General features: G+C 51.9%; 1 protein-coding gene across 1 annotated transcript in view; it reads left to right on the top strand.

Annotated features, from left to right (window-relative positions):
* LOC112953640 (unconventional myosin-XVB-like) overlaps positions 1-14,534 on the top strand; it is a 25,840-nt gene extending 11,306 nt beyond the window's left edge. The window contains exons 16-44 of the mRNA XM_026046733.1: positions 271-489; positions 1,018-1,090; positions 1,448-1,597; positions 1,887-2,067; positions 2,192-2,282; positions 2,506-2,731; positions 3,519-3,634; positions 3,843-3,902; positions 4,124-4,199; positions 4,721-4,839; positions 5,107-5,225; positions 5,686-5,827; positions 5,942-6,053; positions 6,375-6,535; positions 6,748-6,860; positions 6,976-7,030; positions 7,691-7,763; positions 8,132-8,208; positions 8,544-8,620; positions 9,131-9,261; positions 9,867-9,961; positions 10,219-10,296; positions 10,548-10,656; positions 11,015-11,163; positions 11,253-11,383; positions 12,144-12,277; positions 12,724-12,857; positions 13,323-13,460; positions 13,754-14,534. Of these exons, the coding sequence (XP_025902518.1) occupies positions 271-489; positions 1,018-1,090; positions 1,448-1,597; positions 1,887-2,067; positions 2,192-2,282; positions 2,506-2,731; positions 3,519-3,634; positions 3,843-3,902; positions 4,124-4,199; positions 4,721-4,839; positions 5,107-5,225; positions 5,686-5,827; positions 5,942-6,053; positions 6,375-6,535; positions 6,748-6,860; positions 6,976-7,030; positions 7,691-7,763; positions 8,132-8,208; positions 8,544-8,620; positions 9,131-9,261; positions 9,867-9,961; positions 10,219-10,296; positions 10,548-10,656; positions 11,015-11,163; positions 11,253-11,383; positions 12,144-12,277; positions 12,724-12,857; positions 13,323-13,460; positions 13,754-13,813 (3,399 nt within the window). The 3' untranslated portion in view covers positions 13,814-14,534. The remainder of the gene's footprint in view (positions 1-270; positions 490-1,017; positions 1,091-1,447; positions 1,598-1,886; positions 2,068-2,191; positions 2,283-2,505; positions 2,732-3,518; positions 3,635-3,842; positions 3,903-4,123; positions 4,200-4,720; positions 4,840-5,106; positions 5,226-5,685; positions 5,828-5,941; positions 6,054-6,374; positions 6,536-6,747; positions 6,861-6,975; positions 7,031-7,690; positions 7,764-8,131; positions 8,209-8,543; positions 8,621-9,130; positions 9,262-9,866; positions 9,962-10,218; positions 10,297-10,547; positions 10,657-11,014; positions 11,164-11,252; positions 11,384-12,143; positions 12,278-12,723; positions 12,858-13,322; positions 13,461-13,753) is intronic.
* The last annotated feature ends 1,079 nt before the right edge of the window (positions 14,535-15,613 follow it).

Here is a 15,613-nt window from a genome sequence, read left to right as displayed (position 1 = left end):
TACTTCCCAAATGTATTTAGGTGGATTTGCTAGGGGTGCAAATCTCCAGTGTTCTGCTTTCTGCACAAAACCCTGTGAAGGCAGGAGGGCCCCAGGCTGTATCCCTTAAAGCCAAGTCCTTAGGGTGTTGCCAGGAGCTCTGAAGGTCTCATGCCTGTGAAGGCAGGGGACAGGGAAGTTGTRATTGCCAGTGAAAGAATGGGGCAGCTTGACTGATAGCTGTCATTTGTGAGGCCTAGGGCCCATGCACACTCTGCTTCCTTCCTCCAGGCCCAGCAGATGACCCTTCAAGCCATGAGCATGTCCCAGCAGCAGCAGCTACAGCAGCGGCGCCAGCAGTCTCAGCAGTCTCCTGAGAACTCGAGGCAGAGAGGCTCAACTCCACCACAAGCCCCAGCCACTTCCCCCAAACCCAAGACGTCTCCCAGCACCCAGAATATTGCACAGCCACCAAAGTCTCCAGAAGCTCCAGCTCGGGCGGAAGAAACGGTACGAGGAGCAGATGGTGCTGGTGAATTGGGTTTGCAAGACGTGCTATGTTTGGTCTGCTCCCCTTCCACCCTGGCAGTGGTTTAGCAAAAAGGAATGCAGAGGGAGCTATTCCCATCTATGAAGCAGAAACCTTTTCAGTTTTACTTGCTGAGGCTTTAAGATACAGGGTCAAACCTTAGTGACATTTAGATCTGTTGGGAGTCAGCTGCGGTGCTGAATTGATACAGCCGATTCATTCCCAGCTGAGTTGAATTTCAATAGGAAACTCATCGTTTTGAGATCTTCATCCTCCAGCAAGCCGACTTGGTGCTATAACATCCYCTTCCTCCTCTGGACAGGGTTGATGTTTGCTTGGGTCAGAGCCCAGTCTCTTTGGACACTGCCAGATGAGGAGCAGTTCTGTGTTAGGGTCCAACCCTAGCGAGGGAAGGTCCTATTTTGAGTTTATGGTCACCCTGGAGGTGTCCCTGCTAATCTAACTGATATTGGGAACTGTTGCAGACTTCTGCCTACACAGGAGACCAGTTTTCTGACAGTGAGGATGATGACTATCTTCCAGAGACTTTCCAGCAGAAGAAAGAATATTTCCAGAAAATGGGTGAGCTGCTCCTGCTTTGGCTATCTCACTCATCATAGCATCTTGCTTTTCAGCTGTCCACAGCGTAACAGCAGAAGCCCAAAGTGGCCCAAAACTGGCAACTCACAATCTTAACTGCAGCCAAACAGACATACAAAGTTCCTGATACATATAGTGCCACAAGACCCCACAGGGATCAGCTGGATTCCAAAGATTGTGAGTTGCCAGTTTTGGGCCACTTTGGGCTTCTGCTTGCCCATACTGGTTTTAGTCCTTGCAAAGCATGGGCTTCTGCTGACTGATGCAAGGGTGGGTGGGGTGTCCTAGTCTAGGTGTCTGTTATGGGTTTAATGAGCTGGGCTTCCCATTTCTGTGCAGGACAGCAACACATCCGAGTGAAGAAAGTCAGGCCTCCTTCTAAAACCTGGACTCCTCCAGCAAATCCCCAGCCAAAAGAGGAAGAAGGGAAGGAAGAAAAGAAAGAAGAAAGGAAGGAAAAAGAGAAGCCAAGGCCTAAAACGGAGCCAGGTAAGGTGACATGCAGTGGGGATCCGAGCAAGCTGACAAGCAGAGCTTTCCAGAAATGAACATCAGCCTAGGATATAGGAAAGAAAAGATCAGTCTGTTCTGCAAGTCTGCATCTCGAACAGAGGAGCAAGAGAAAGGCCTGGGCTTTATGAAGTGAGATGTCAAAGCAAGGCACAGGAAGGCCAAGTCCAGTTGCGTGGGAGTGAAAAGCAGGGACCCTCAGATGGGAAATAAAGACTTGGTCCTGCCCTTTTGCTGCTCTGTTGGTTAAAACTCTCATTCGCAACAGCTGCTGCTCCTAYTCCTGCGCCAAAGCCCCCAAAGCAGCCGCCCCCAGCGAGGAAGGAGCCGCCTGTGGTGAAGCCCTCGGGCCCCGAGTCGCGGCCTGCGCCCAGCCGGGAGATYGGCAACATCATCAAGATGTACCAGAGCCGGCCAGCCCCCGAGCCCCAGCCCTTCGAGCCCCTCCGGTGAGAGCGGGCAGCCCCCTGCCTGGGCAGCCATGGGGAGGAGGGGGGCATGTCGCAGCAGTGCCCCAGGACTGCGTTGCAGCCATGGTCCCACTGAAGCTACCCCGTTTTCCCTTGTCCGCAGGAGAGCGTCTAAGCCCTTCATGAAGAAGAACGACCCCAAGGACGAGGCCCTGGCCAAGCTGGGGATGATGAATCTTCAGTCTCCCAAATCGGTGAGTTTCTCCCTCTCTGATGGGCTATGAGCTCAGCAGAGGGAGCCCGTGTTTGCAGCCTGCAGTGAGTTGGGAGCTGTCTGGTAGTGAGATAGGAGCCAGTGATTTCTTTTTCAGATCACAAGAGAGCTGTGGGCTCAGAGCCTGTGGTTCTGCCTATGTCAGAATGCCTYCTGGTCTGTAAAGCTCCTTGGGTCTGGAGATAGGTTTTGCTGTCTTGCAGCCACCCCCTGGGCCGCCGGAGAAGAGCCCCAAAGGCAATCCTCCGCCTCCCCCACCCAAGAAGGGCTCCGCTTCCAGCTCCATCAGGGAGAAGCAGATGCCTCTCCTGTCCCTCTTTGGTGACCCACCAAGTACTCCTCCAGCCGCTCAGACCCCTCCTGCTCCCCCACCCTTGCCCGCACCCCTCTTTCCTGGGGACCAAGGCCAGCAGGAACCTGCAAAGAAAGGTGAGTGACTTTGCCAGAGCTTTTGTGGGGTTTTGGGGCAGCTGGAGAGTCAGATTCAGTCAGTGGCCAGGGCATGAGGAAGGTCACAGCATGTGCTCTTTTGTTTGCTGGAGACCGAGTGGGCTCCAAGGAGAGGCACGAGAGTGTGTGAAATCAGAGGCTGTCATGACAGTTGCTGGTCCAGATCAAACTCCTTTCTTCCCAGTGCAATGCAGGACACCAGGCAGGAATGATGAAGGAAGGGCTGGGTATCTTTAAAATATTCAATTAAAAATGGACCTTTGGGCTTTATCAAAGTCCAGCCCACAACACATTTTATTGCCTGCCTGAAACATAGTTGCTTTATCAAAGTTGCAGTTCAAGGGGCAGACTTTAGACTAAAGAGGAATGAAAAGGGAGGTGTTCAACCTTGTAGAGTGTCTGGAGGGCCCTTAGAGACGAGCTAAGGAATGTGGGAGTGGTTCTTGAGGGAGAATGGGAGCTGGGGAGACTCTTGGCATTAGAGTATGTTTGGTTGCTGAAAAATGGGGTAGGTAGTGCTTCCAATCAGTGTTTCGGAAGTGTTATTCCTTATTTTAGAAGTACTATTGGAGATGATCTTTCTTCTATGATGGCTGTTTTGTGCACATATCCACATGAGTTGATTGCTGACCTTGAAGAGGCTTCCTGCCCATAATCTTCCATGAAACCCATGGCGCTGTCCCCTTTCTTTTGGTAGGGCAGAAGAGTGGGAAGGTGCCTCTATAGTCACCCAACCCCATTTTTACCTCTCTCTCTTCCTCCCCAGCCTCTACTGCGACAGTGGCAGAAGATGACGGTATCAAGACGCAGCTGTACAGGCTCACTGCCAGCGTCAGCTTCTCCTACGCCAAACCTCCATGGAAAATCTATCTGCGCAAAGAGGTGCGGTGCATTTGCTGAGCTCTTTCCCCTTTGCTTGTGACCCTTCACTTCTGGTTCTTCCATTCACCTTCACCGTGTCTGCTCTTCCACTCACTTTGGAGATGGACTCACCCCTCTGCCRTTAGGGCTGACAGATTCCAAAGCAACCCTGGTGAGCAATTTCTGCAGCATCTGTAATATAAATGTTGCTTTTCCTCTTCTCTTGCAGGTGTTTTACCCCAAAGAAAACTTCAGTCACCCCTATTGTCTGAACTTGCTGTGTGAACAGGTATTTACTGGTGTATGACTTGGGGCCCCTTGCCTATATATTGGGAGACAAAATATTCCATAATGACGCTACATAAGCTGTCTTCTACATCCACAGTAGTATTGGTCCCTCCTACCTAGGCAAGCCCCTCCTCTCTTCTCTTTGAAACCCAGCCTGTTCTACAACCACAGACACTCCAGCACATCGAGCTGCGCAACCATCTCTGCTTCCTTCCTTTGCAGATCATCCGTGACACCTTTTCTAATTCCTGCCTTCGAATCTCCAGGGAGGAGAAGCGCAAGATGAAAGATCTACTGAGTAATTAACAGTCCTGTCTTCCTTCCCTCCCTGTGCCAACCCCAGCTCTTGGTTTTGAGGGAGAAACAGGTCTCCAGGCTCTTTCAGGCAGGACTTAGAGCAGAGGAGATGTTTGTCACTGCAGCTAGAAAGCACGTTTGCTGTGTAGTTCAGTGTAGGAACATGAATTTATTCCAGATGGTCAGAATGTGCACCAGAATTTGAGACAAGAAAGCATAGTTCTGATGTGCTCATTGTGGAGGGAGAAAACTAAGGCATGCAGATGGGATTTTGAAGTGTCTTAATCCATCTGTCTCCTTTGGCCGGAGCTCCATGGTGGTAGTAGTGGTAGAGTGGTGGAGTGGTGGTAGAGGGTGTGTGCAAGTGGTGGTGATTCTTCCCATCCCGTGTCCTTTTGCCTCTGCGTGCTGTTTACTTCCCCCAGTTTGCTAGGAATGGTGTGAATGGATCTGGGCAGAGGAAGGCTTGCCCGTTTCTCCTTTGCTGAGAAAACATAAACATCTGCTTGGTATCTCTGCTAGCGGAATTCCGGGTTGGTGCTGATGTCCAGTCCATTCAGGAGGAGGGGATCAAGAAGAGGATTGTACTGGCTGCTCGGGATAACTGGGCTAACTATTTCTCCCGCCTTTTCCCAGTTCATGTGAGTCTTAATCATCTCACCAGACCCTGCGTGTGCTCTGGCTGCCTTTTGTTTGGGATGTCTTGTTGTTTCAGTCCTCTCTTCCTCCCTTTGCCACCCATCACTCTTCTGAGCTTTCTGTACCTTTCTCTTTGCATATTTTCTTAACACTCATGCCCCAATTCCCGCTCCTTGCTGTGCTGTATTCCCTCCTGGACCATGTGGAGAGMAGGAATGCATGATTGGGATACCTCATGTGTCCTGCCTGTTGTCGCCCTTCCCTTATAGGGTGAAAATGGAAGTGATGTCCAGATCCTGGGGGTTTCTCACCGGGGCCTGCGGCTGCTGAAGGTGATAGGGGCGGCCGGCTATACCCCAGAGCACCTGAAGATCCTTTGCAGCTACAGGTAGGCAGAAGGGCTCTGGCTGCTGCAGGAGGATCCTTGTGACTCACGGGTTGCTTTTAGAGCAGTGAGTCGGGGGAGGCAGCCCGAATGGGTGAGCTGAGGTGTTCCCTGGTTGTACCATGTTCTCCAGGATTGTCTCAGCCCTGTTGTGTCTCACAGACCCTCCCTCTAATGAGTTTGTTACCCTTTCCTTCTCCCAGGGCATTTTGCTTAAAGTAGCTGACTGCTAGGCCTGATTCAGCACTACAGCTGGCCTCAGAAGGGAGGTCCTCAGAATGGGACAGCAAAACCCATCAGCCTACAGTGCTAGTCCTTGTGGTTATGAGTATTGGTGCGAGGCCACCTCTAGAGCATGTGGAGGCCTCAGGCCTCCTCAAAGCCCTRTCCCTTTGAGCTGCTGGTTAGAGCTCAGGCAGACCCTAGCTCAGAAGCAGCCTGAACGTGCTGGCCCTGTTCTCAGCTTTGCAGATGTGCTGTCAGTGGAGCTGAAGGGCAGCAACACCCTGGAGTTCTCTCTGAAGACAGAACAGCTCTTCCTGCACTCAGCAAAGGCTCGGCACATCAAGGCCATGGTGGACCTCTTCATTCAGGAGCTGAGGCAGGTGAGGCAGCAGCTGTGGTGCAGCAGGTTTTCCCCCATGGGCCCAACAGTGACACRGTCCAGCTCCCTTGCATCTTGGTGACAAGATCTGACCTCCCTGTTACTTTTTCCCCAGGATACCAACTACGTTATTGCTCTGCGCAGCTATGTCACAGATGACAGGAGCCTCCTGAGCTTCAAGAAGGGTGACCTCATCCAGTTACTGCCCATGCAAGGCGTGGAGCCAGGTGAGGGAGTTTTCCTGGGATCTGTAGAAAGAGGAGGACTGGATTCCATAGTCTGCTGGCCCCATGAAGCCMTGTGTGTGTCTGTCAGGCAGACCAGAGGGAAGCAGCCTGCTAGTGGCTGACACTGTCCACCTCTGGCTCTGCCATTCTCTGCTGGTGACCTCCTCTGCACCTGCTGCTCCAGCTGTAGTGGATGTTACCTTAGAAGGCTGGAAAGCCTGGTCAGAGACTAGTGCTCTTGTTTGCCTGTAGGATGCCTCAGTGCCCCTTTGTTTTTGTGGCTGCCATGGAGCCCGACTCCTCCTCTCCCTGTCCCTGCAGGTTGGCAGTTCGGCTGTGTTGGAGGCCGCTCTGGTCTCTTCCCTACCAGCTTAGTGCAATTGGCTGCAGCCCCTGATTACCTCAACACCAACATGGAYGGACGTGGCAAGATACGGAAGAACGTGAAAGCTCCCATGGAGGGCAGGAACACCAGCAAGGAGGTGGGGTGTCTGGGGAGATGAAGGGGGACGCGGCTGCGTGTGTTCAAGGCCAGGGATGGGGAAAAGWGAAAATCCACATAGATGGAGGCCCACCAGCACCATCATAATGGGAGAGGCTCTTTATACAAATGAGAGCTGCCCAGGGCTTGTAGGTGAGGCGAATGCTCATTGCATCAGTTGACCTTAAGTGGGTTTTGTGCCTGTTCCTGCAGAGCTCTGTTCCCAGCGTGACATCAGAATCCAGCAGCAGCATGTTTGTTCCTGTTGGTGATCGTTACACCATGGTGGACTTTGCCACAGCCCATTTTCGGGAGGCTCAGTCCCTGTAAGTAGCCCCTGCTCCTTCCTGAGCAGATGTATGGGCCTGTGTAGCCTGACCTGGTCCATCTATTTCTGTGTGTACCTCTTGGACTGGCTTAATTTCTGTTTTCTCTGGCTAGGTTGGGAGGGAAGGGTGAAAAGAAGAGTGCAGCTGACCTGGTCCAGCACACCAAGGTGAGCCCAGGCTTTTGCCATGGATACAGCTGGAACTGCAGCTGCTGAATTATTTCTAGCTTTTATCCATGGTGATAAAAGTGTGCATGGCAGATCATAGAATCCTTAAGATTGTAAGAGACCGTCAGAGATCATCTAGTCCAACCCCCCTGTACACACAGGGTCACCTAGAGCATGTGGCCCAGGGCTGTGTCCAAGCAGGTTTGGAAGATCTCCAGAGAAGGAGACTCCACAACCTCTCTGGGCAGCCTGKKCCAGKGCTCTGTCACCCTCTCTGCCAAGAAATTTTTCCTCAAGTTCCTATAGAACTTTTGGTGCTGAAGTTTGTGGCCGTTTTCTCTAGTTCTATCAGTGGCCACCACTGAAAAGAGGCTGCCCCATCCTCCTCACTCCCTCCTGTGAGGTATTTACAGACACTGATCAGGTCCCCCCTCAGCCTTCTCTTCTCCAGGCTGAACAGGCYCCACTCTCAGCCTTTGCTCATAGGGCAGATGTTCCAGGCCCCTGGTCATCCTTGATGCTTGACTGCAGCCTTTGCAGGAGTGCAGGTGTCCCCTGTTCTCTGGTGCTGTGTGCAGGGTGTTGGGAGCTTGTGTCCTTATTGAAGYTGCGATGCAGCTCTGTGCTGATCTGCTTCCCCTTTGTGCTCTGGCCCTGCAGGTCCCGCTCCAGGGGGCTTTGCTGCGGTACAATGACAGCGAGCTGAACGAGCTGGCTTCAAAGAACTTCAYGAGTAAGTGTCTCACCCTCTGCTGGGCTGTGTCTTGGGAGCCACGCTGAGCAAGATGGGCCTGGTGCTCACAGAGACCCTGGGACTTGGGGTGGGAAGCGAAAATTGTGAGAGGAGAGTCCCTCCTAAGGCACTTCTGCCTCTGATGGCCACATGCATCCTTGCTGGAAGCATACAGCACCAATCCAAATTCAGGGCAAAGTGCCTGAGATCCCACACTGCTTGGGTGGCACCTCACCCAGAACATCTATCCAGTGCAAGTGTAGTAACAGTCCATGGAGCAGAAAAGCCCTCAGGAATTCACTAGTTGACTGCCTGTCCCAGAGCTGAATCAGCTCTGCCAAGACCTAAATGCAGCCCTTGCTTTGCAGGTGTAATGCGCTTCATGGGAGACCATTCCAAGCTCAAGAACCAGAATGAGATTGAATGCATCTATGAAATCCTTCAGGTTTGTGACCCTTCCTTAGCAATGGTGCTGAAGGGACAGGGAAGGCAGAGCGCAGGGCGAGGCTACGACCTCCTGGGTGAGAGAAGAAACCAAAACAAAGAGGCTGTTAACAAACTGGACAGGGATGTGTGTGCAAACAGATGTCATTCCCTGGATGAGTACACAACCTGCCGTCTTCTTTGGGCCCAGGGAGCACTGGGGACCAGAGGCTGTGAAATTCCGCCTTTAAGCTGTGGTGGGAGGTAGGGATTTCCTGCAAGAGCTCAGGAGCTGGGAGGGAAGAGCCGCAGAGCAGACTGGGGGCCTCTCTGATGCTATGTCCCCTCTCCGAACAGCTCTGCAAGGAGAAGGAGATTCTGCACGATGAGGTGTACTGCCAGGTCATCAAGCAGGTCACCTACAACCCTAAACAGTGAGTACCTGCGCCGCCAGGTCCTGCGTGCATGGCCCCAGGGACACATCTGCAGAGGGACAGCGCAGAGGGGAGGATGTTCCTGTCCCAAGCTGCTCAGCTGCTGGGGCGTTTGCTGAGCACCCAGGAAGATTAACCTGTTTGTGGGGTTGGCTTTGTCACTTCAAATGACATCAAATCATGCTCTTGTCCCTGGCTTCTGAGGTATTTGGGCACTGGTAAATGTTTCTGGCAGCTTTCAGATGCTGCACTGCTCAGAGCCTTGCTTTCTTCCCCAGAGCCCTGGGTCCAGAAGTAGGACTGATGCTGCCCTGGCATTACAGTGGCTGTGCCCTTTGCTGCCAGAATAGGCTGGTCAATCCCTTCCTCATAAAGATACTCTGACCAAGAACCTGCATCTCATCTTTGCTGCCACCTCCCATAGGTTTTGAGGAGGCAGGGTTCACTCTGAGCTCCTTGGAGCAGAGATTGTCTTGTTCCAAGGTGCTCATAGCTTGTTCTTTTCCATAGGGAGAGCTTGATGCGGGGCTGGCTACTCCTAAACCTGCTTACTGGGTATTTCCTCCCTTCCAACACACTCATGCCCTACGCCACCAAGTTCCTGCAGCAAGCGAGCAGCGATCCCTCCAGCACCCACCATGGTATGGCTGTTTCTTTGCTCCTGAAAATCAACAGCTCTTTTCCCTGTTACTAAGTGCTCCTCCACTTGGTCAAGGAAAGAAGGGAGAATCTGGAGGGGACCTGGGCCAATGAGAGAATCGCCTTGATTTTGTCAATCAGGAGAAATGAGCAGGGTATGAAGGGAGCTGGGCCTGCAGGCAATAATCTGCTTGGTGTCTGAAGGTCCTCTGCTTCCAGAGGTCATTTCCTGCTTCATCCTGACCTGAGTATACCRTGGAGTTGTTGTGTCTCTCTCTGGGGCTCACTTAGTTTTGTGACACAGACCCCATTTGGCAGCTAAGCCCCAGAGTCAAGGCAGGCYGTGCTCTTCCAGAGCCATCAGACTGAAGCATTTGGGCTGAAATTCCTCCAGAGGAAAAGAAGGTCCCGTCGCTCCTGTGCGCTGGGCGCTGTCTGGGCCTGGCCTCTCAGGTTTTGGACGTGTCCTGATATAGTGGGGGACGGGATCAGGTCTCTTTCTTCTCCCAGCAGTGGCCCAGGTTGAAGTCAGAGCCGGGATGACCCCACACTGCAGCATTTGATGCTCGGCCTTCTGTCTGATGGAAGTTCCTTCCTTTCCTTGCAGACATAGCCAAGATCTGTCAGAGCAACCTGCGGAAAAACGTCATGTTTGGGGGCCGCCGGCACCTTCCTTTCCCTGTGGAGATGGAGGCGTTGCTGGTATGGAGGGGCAGAGGAGTGGGGACAGGAGGGAGGGCACGTGCTCTCCTGTGGGTGTGATGAGGTTGTGGGGCGGTTAGCAGTCCAAGAGAGGACATGAAGCTTCTATCAGTAAGGGGACTGAGGGATGCAGTGCCATGGGGTGGATATGGGCAGGGAGGAGGCCAGTGCTGTAGGGCAGGTAGGAGAAGGCAGAGGAGGCCTGTGTGGTCGTTGAGGTCTTGTGTGTCTTGCTGTCTAAAAGCTGCCCTTTGCAGAAGGGGCGTGGGGCCCGCCGACTCGTGATCTTCATGCCCGGAGGTGTCGAATACCTCACCAGAATCAAGACCTTTACTGTGAGTTTTCTGCTTTTCCTTCTGTCCTTGACCCAGACTCTGAGACATGCCAGGGAACTCCTTTATCTGCCCAACCCTCAGTGCCATGGTGCCATCACAGCTCCTCCATGTGGGGCCTGCACAGGGGCCCCCAGCCCGTGTCCCCGCACAGGGCCTGGAGCCATCCTGCCCCCCACCAGTGGGGCCCAGCCTGTCCCAGTGCTGCGTTGTGCTTCCAGACCCTAGTGCTTACCAGCTTCTCCTTGCTTCAGGTAAGCAAGGAGCTCCTGCAGGAGATCTGTGAGCAGATGGGAGCAGGCGAGCAGGAAGAGATCCGGGAATTTGCTCTCTTTGCCATCAGGAGTGTCGCCAATAACCCCGGCAAGTAGAGCGTGACCAGCTTCTCTCTGAACACTTGCCCAACGGGCACTACCGTGGCTACTGGTTTTGATAGTTTCCTCACCCTTGCTGGCCTTGGGGTGGTTCCTCTCCAGCTGTGTCCTCTGTACTGAGGTTAGGGATGGTTCCTTCTCAGGGGATGTGTTGCTTGTTCCCAAAGGATCCTTGTGTTTGTGTAGCCCTGTGGGTCTGTGAGTGTCCCTGTCCCTTGGGAATGGCTGATGCTGAGTGTTGCAGGGCAGGGTGGATAGGGGTGTGCAGAAAGGCTCCCCTTCCAGGCCACAGAGTTTGAATCAATTAGCTTTAAGGCTAATGACCATCTGTCTGCATTAACATGTAGTGAAAATGGTGAGGCCCATGAGACCAGAGGAGTATCTTCATGATTACCTGCTGGAGGACAACTTGATCACCATGAGTTTACGGAGGGTCACCTGGAAAACGCCTCTGCACTTTGAGAACAGTATTTATACTGATTTCCATTATGGACAGGTAAGCAGCRAAGGCAGCGTGAGCACCAGGAGCCTCCCTGACGTTTAATCACTTCACAATTTAGTCCACTTTGCTGTGTTCTCCCTCAGATACTGTGGGATTACATAAACGGGAGGATTCTGCTGGGCTACAGCAAAGAGGTGGAGATGCAGGTGAGCATTTTGGCAATGCTCCAGCACTGGGCCAAACCAACGGAGCAGCAGAGCCCCGTTCCCTCCAGGTACGCTTGTCTCCGGTGGTCTGGCATGGCAGGGGGCAGGGGAAGGGGCCTGGAACTACTCTGTGGATAATTAGGGAACAGACCATTGTGGTGAATGCTCTGCACTAACCACAAGCACCTGTGTCTGACTCCTGTCATCAAGGAAGTTTCCTCCCTGATCCTGCTCTGAAAGCTGATCATCCCTAATCTCCATCTCTGATCCAGCCCTCTTGAAGTCCCCAGCTTTATTTTCACCTTCGTTTCTTCCTGTAGCCTTGTGTGCTCTCACTCCAAGTGCTTTTAATGCTAGGTGTCTATCAAATCCCCTYGAAGCATCAGCCATAGGGGCTAACRGAATAGCCATGCCCCATAGAATAGCCATGGAATAGCGAGACCTCTGCTCAGGGCAGGGCTTTGGAGACAGAAGCAGTGGGGTGTTTTTCAGCTGCGACTGCCTATGAAACAAACACCCTGCAGTCCTCCTTCCACATTACAGCTCTTGCTTGAAGAGCTCCTGTTCTCTCTGGAAAGGAGAGATCTCTCTCCATGTACTAATGGGCGATACCCAGCTTCTTGTGGAAACCCGATGGTTTCTTTCTGTGATGTTTCCTTTCATGTTACCCAATTTGGACACAACCTGTAGAGCTCTTCCTTCTCCCTGCCATCTCTTTGCCAGTGAAAACTGCTTCCCCTCCTTGAAAACAGCTTCCCCTCCTTGCTGCCAGCTCCGTGGGCCGAGCCGTGTGCGGGAGCGGGCAGGGCTGAGCTGCTGTGYTTGCAGGGAGGAGCTCAAGGAGTACACGCCAAGGCTGCTGCGCTCGCGCCTCAGCGCCCAGGCCCTGGAGAGCCGCGTCGCCCAGCTGCTCAGGGCCCGCCGGCCGCTCCAGCCCCTGGACGCAAAAATCCAGTTTATAGGTGAGGAGACACCCGCGGCTGCTGGAGCAGCCCGCCCCGAGCACGATGGCAGCTGCCAATGAAGCAACTTTGGGGGCAATTCATGAGCTTGGCAAGGGTGGAATGGTCTAATACGTGTGGCTCTGACAGCCTGCCCCTGCAGAATGGCACTTGTTCCCAAGTGTGGGGCTTTGGTGCAGGTTCCACCTCTTGGGAAAAGCCTGCAAGAAACTTTCAGAGCCCTGTATGATTATGTTTCCATGCTCTGTTTCCTGCTCTTTGAAGAATAGCACCTCCATTCACTTGCTGCAAATACCTGGGACTTAAGGGAGGAGGGAGAAGTTGTCAATCTTCCTTTTTAATGTAGAAAAGCTTGGGGACACTTGCAGCTTTTGACTGTCTTAACTTCATGCAGTAGCTTCTGGCTGAAAGCTGCTGCCTGAAAGCCACTTTTTGCCTTCTTACAGAGCATGTGATGAAGGTGCCTCTCTTTGGCTACAACATCTACCTCGTGGAGAGAACCAGTGATGAGACGATCCCCCTGCCCTGTTTCTTCGGTGTGAATAAAGAACAGATGATAGTGCTGGACAGCGATGCCCAGGTATGCCAGGCAATTCTTCCTTCCASCCCAGAACCCTGATGCCTGCCAAAAATTAGCTTTGACTTTTAGAAGAGCCTGTGCAGGAAGAGACTGTACTTACCTGCATGACAGCCACTTGCTGTAACAACAGCTCTAGCCCAAAGCAAGCGACAAGCAGAGGTAGGACAGACATGTGTGGTGCCCTCTGTTCTTTTGTAAGCACAATAATCTCGGAAACAAGTGTGAACTGTAGTAAAACTGTAGCTGGGTCTTATTTCTGCCTGCCTTATCCCTGCAGCAGTTGTATGAACACAYGGGCAGCAGGAGCCTAGCAGTCATTCTGGCCCTGGTGCTTCTTCAGTATCTGTTGCCCTGCACCTCGCTCCTTGTCTCAGCCTTAAAGAAACTCAAGATAAATCCTGTTGACCAGAGAAGGTGGGTTTGTTCCTCAAGGCGGTGACAGGRTGTCTTTGTGTCCCGGCACAGATCTGCCGTGTCATTCCACTGAAGCAGCTGCAGAAGATGCGGACGCTGCGACCCTCCTGCGAGGGCGGCCTTCCRGGCATGGAGCTGGACTACGGCTCGGCTGCCAGCCCCAAGACTCTGTGGATTGAACTGGCGCAGGTGAAATGAGCAGCCTGGYGCCACAGTTTTCTCCTGGCAATTTAAGAAGCTGCCCTTCACTGCCCAGCTGAGCCCCTATCAGGAGACAAAACCACCTCTCTGCTCCCCTAGAGGTGGTTGGGGCAGTTTCCAAGTGCAGCTTGGGCTCCAGTGCATGATCAATTAAGCTGGTGTTTAATTATGGGAAGTTATTTATGGGAAGATACTTAATAATGGGAATATATCATTGAAAGCAGGAATTTCTGGGGCAGGATTAAGTAGAGAATAACTGATGCTGATTTGTGTTTTGACAGGCTAAAGAAGCGTACCACACAGTTGTTGTCATCTTGAGTCAAACTGAATTTCAGCACTAGAAACTGAGCAGAAACAGCCAGGCAGAAAAGCACCAGTCTCCTTTCTGTGGGCTTGCTCAGTGCTCCTTGCCCTGGGAAGGGCTCTCCAAAGATGTCCTTGAGCTCTGCTGCTTTCCACGACTGCCGCCCCCGTCACGGCCCCTTTGCTGATGGACTGGCTCATGATCTCACCTGTGTGACTTGCCATCCCGTCCCCGTGAGTCGTGCCCTTCCTCAAGGGGTGKTTTCACACCACTGCTTTGCCCTGCCTGCTCCAGCACCGAGCAGCTGAGCAGAGGGAAGCACAGAGGCAACTGCCTTCAGGCTCTGCAATGGGGSGATTGTTTGTCCTCTTTCTTTCTTTTCTGAATTAATCACGGGCACAAAGACTGATGCTTGCTGGAGMCTTTTGTATTTTTTGTATCAGAAAGCAAAGCCAGAGCTATGATACGACTGCACTGGCTGCTGGTATTTCTTTAAGATCATTTTTTTTCCCCTCTATCTTGATGTGCAAGAGATGCTCTACAGGAGGGTTTSTGAAGCAGGAGCTTGTAAAAAGCATCTAAATTACAAAACAAATCACTGTTAATATGCAGTWACTACATGTGCTGGGTCACAGATGGAGCTGCAAGGGTAAGGATGTTTATTGTTCATTAATTTCTTACATAATTATGTGCATCTTTTTCCTTCTAATATAAAGAACTTAGTCATGTCCATGCAGCTGTCGCACTTAAATGATGGCTCTGTGCCTGTGCAGAAAAGTATTCAAATGGAACAYTGTGTGTAGAACAGCACAGGATTGAGTCCTGGGTTGTATAAAAATGCTTAATTTATTTTTATTACTACAGCTCTCTTACTGAAATAAAAATATACCTGCCCTTTTAGGGAACTGCAATAAAATAATCACAKAATAGTGATTCTGCAGCTATGCAATGACAGATCCTGTTTACATATAACGTGAGAACACTGACCTGCAGGTAACTGGAAGAGCACAAGGAGAAGGATGCTGCAGTTAACAGGGAATGAACTAGGTGTAAGGAAGGTCAGTGCCAGCCCCAGAGCTGGCTCCTTGTGAGCTGATCCTGGCAGCAACCTGAGCCTTTTCTGCCAGGAACYTCCCTGCAAGTGCTTCTTGGTCTGGCCTTTCTCCTTCAGCAGTATCGCTGCAAGTCTAGGGCTGCACCACAGCACCAAGCAACACGGGAGAAGAGTCCTGAGGCTTCACTCATCTGTCTTCCCCTCTGCTTTTTATGAGCTTTTGCTTCCCTTCTCCAAGGATGAACTCTCCACCTCCTGAACTGTGGCCAGTAATRCAGGCCCTGTAAGGGGAAGGTAAAGTGGAAACTATCAAGGAACAGCTGAAAAGTACTTTTGTGTGTGTAAAAAGCTCTGTGTAAAGCTCTCTTGTCTTACCTGTGAGCTCAACTGCTCCTACCTGAACAAACTGAAGCTGAAAGTGGCTGTGAGTTAAGTATTTCTTAACTCCTGTTCTGGCTGTAGCTGGAAAAGTCCTGCAGCTACTGGAGCTGCCTCCTGCCACAGCCTTTCCCCTCAGCGTGGGCCAGGCTGGAGTTCATGAGCTGCCTGTCCAAGCAGAACGCTGGGGCTGTCAGGTTTGTGTGGCCTGTCTCCATGTAACTCGAGCAAGTTTGTGATAGGTGTAAGAAGGCTTCCAACATGACTCCACAGCAGCTATAACATCATTTTATTGTCAGTTCTGCACATCCCCCTCACTCTATTTAAAAAAAAAAAAAAAAAAAGTTGTGTACAAGTAATTCAAACACCCCTTTCTTTTATGGCTTTTGAGGTTGTAGATTCCTG

Source organism: Nothoprocta perdicaria, unplaced genomic scaffold, assembly GCF_003342845.1.
Source record: "Nothoprocta perdicaria isolate Ctin4 unplaced genomic scaffold, notPer1 scaffold_46, whole genome shotgun sequence".
NCBI classification, from domain to species: domain Eukaryota; kingdom Metazoa; phylum Chordata; class Aves; order Tinamiformes; family Tinamidae; genus Nothoprocta; species Nothoprocta perdicaria.
Note: the sequence above shows the minus strand (reverse complement) of the source record. Positions and strands in the feature narration are given on the sequence as shown.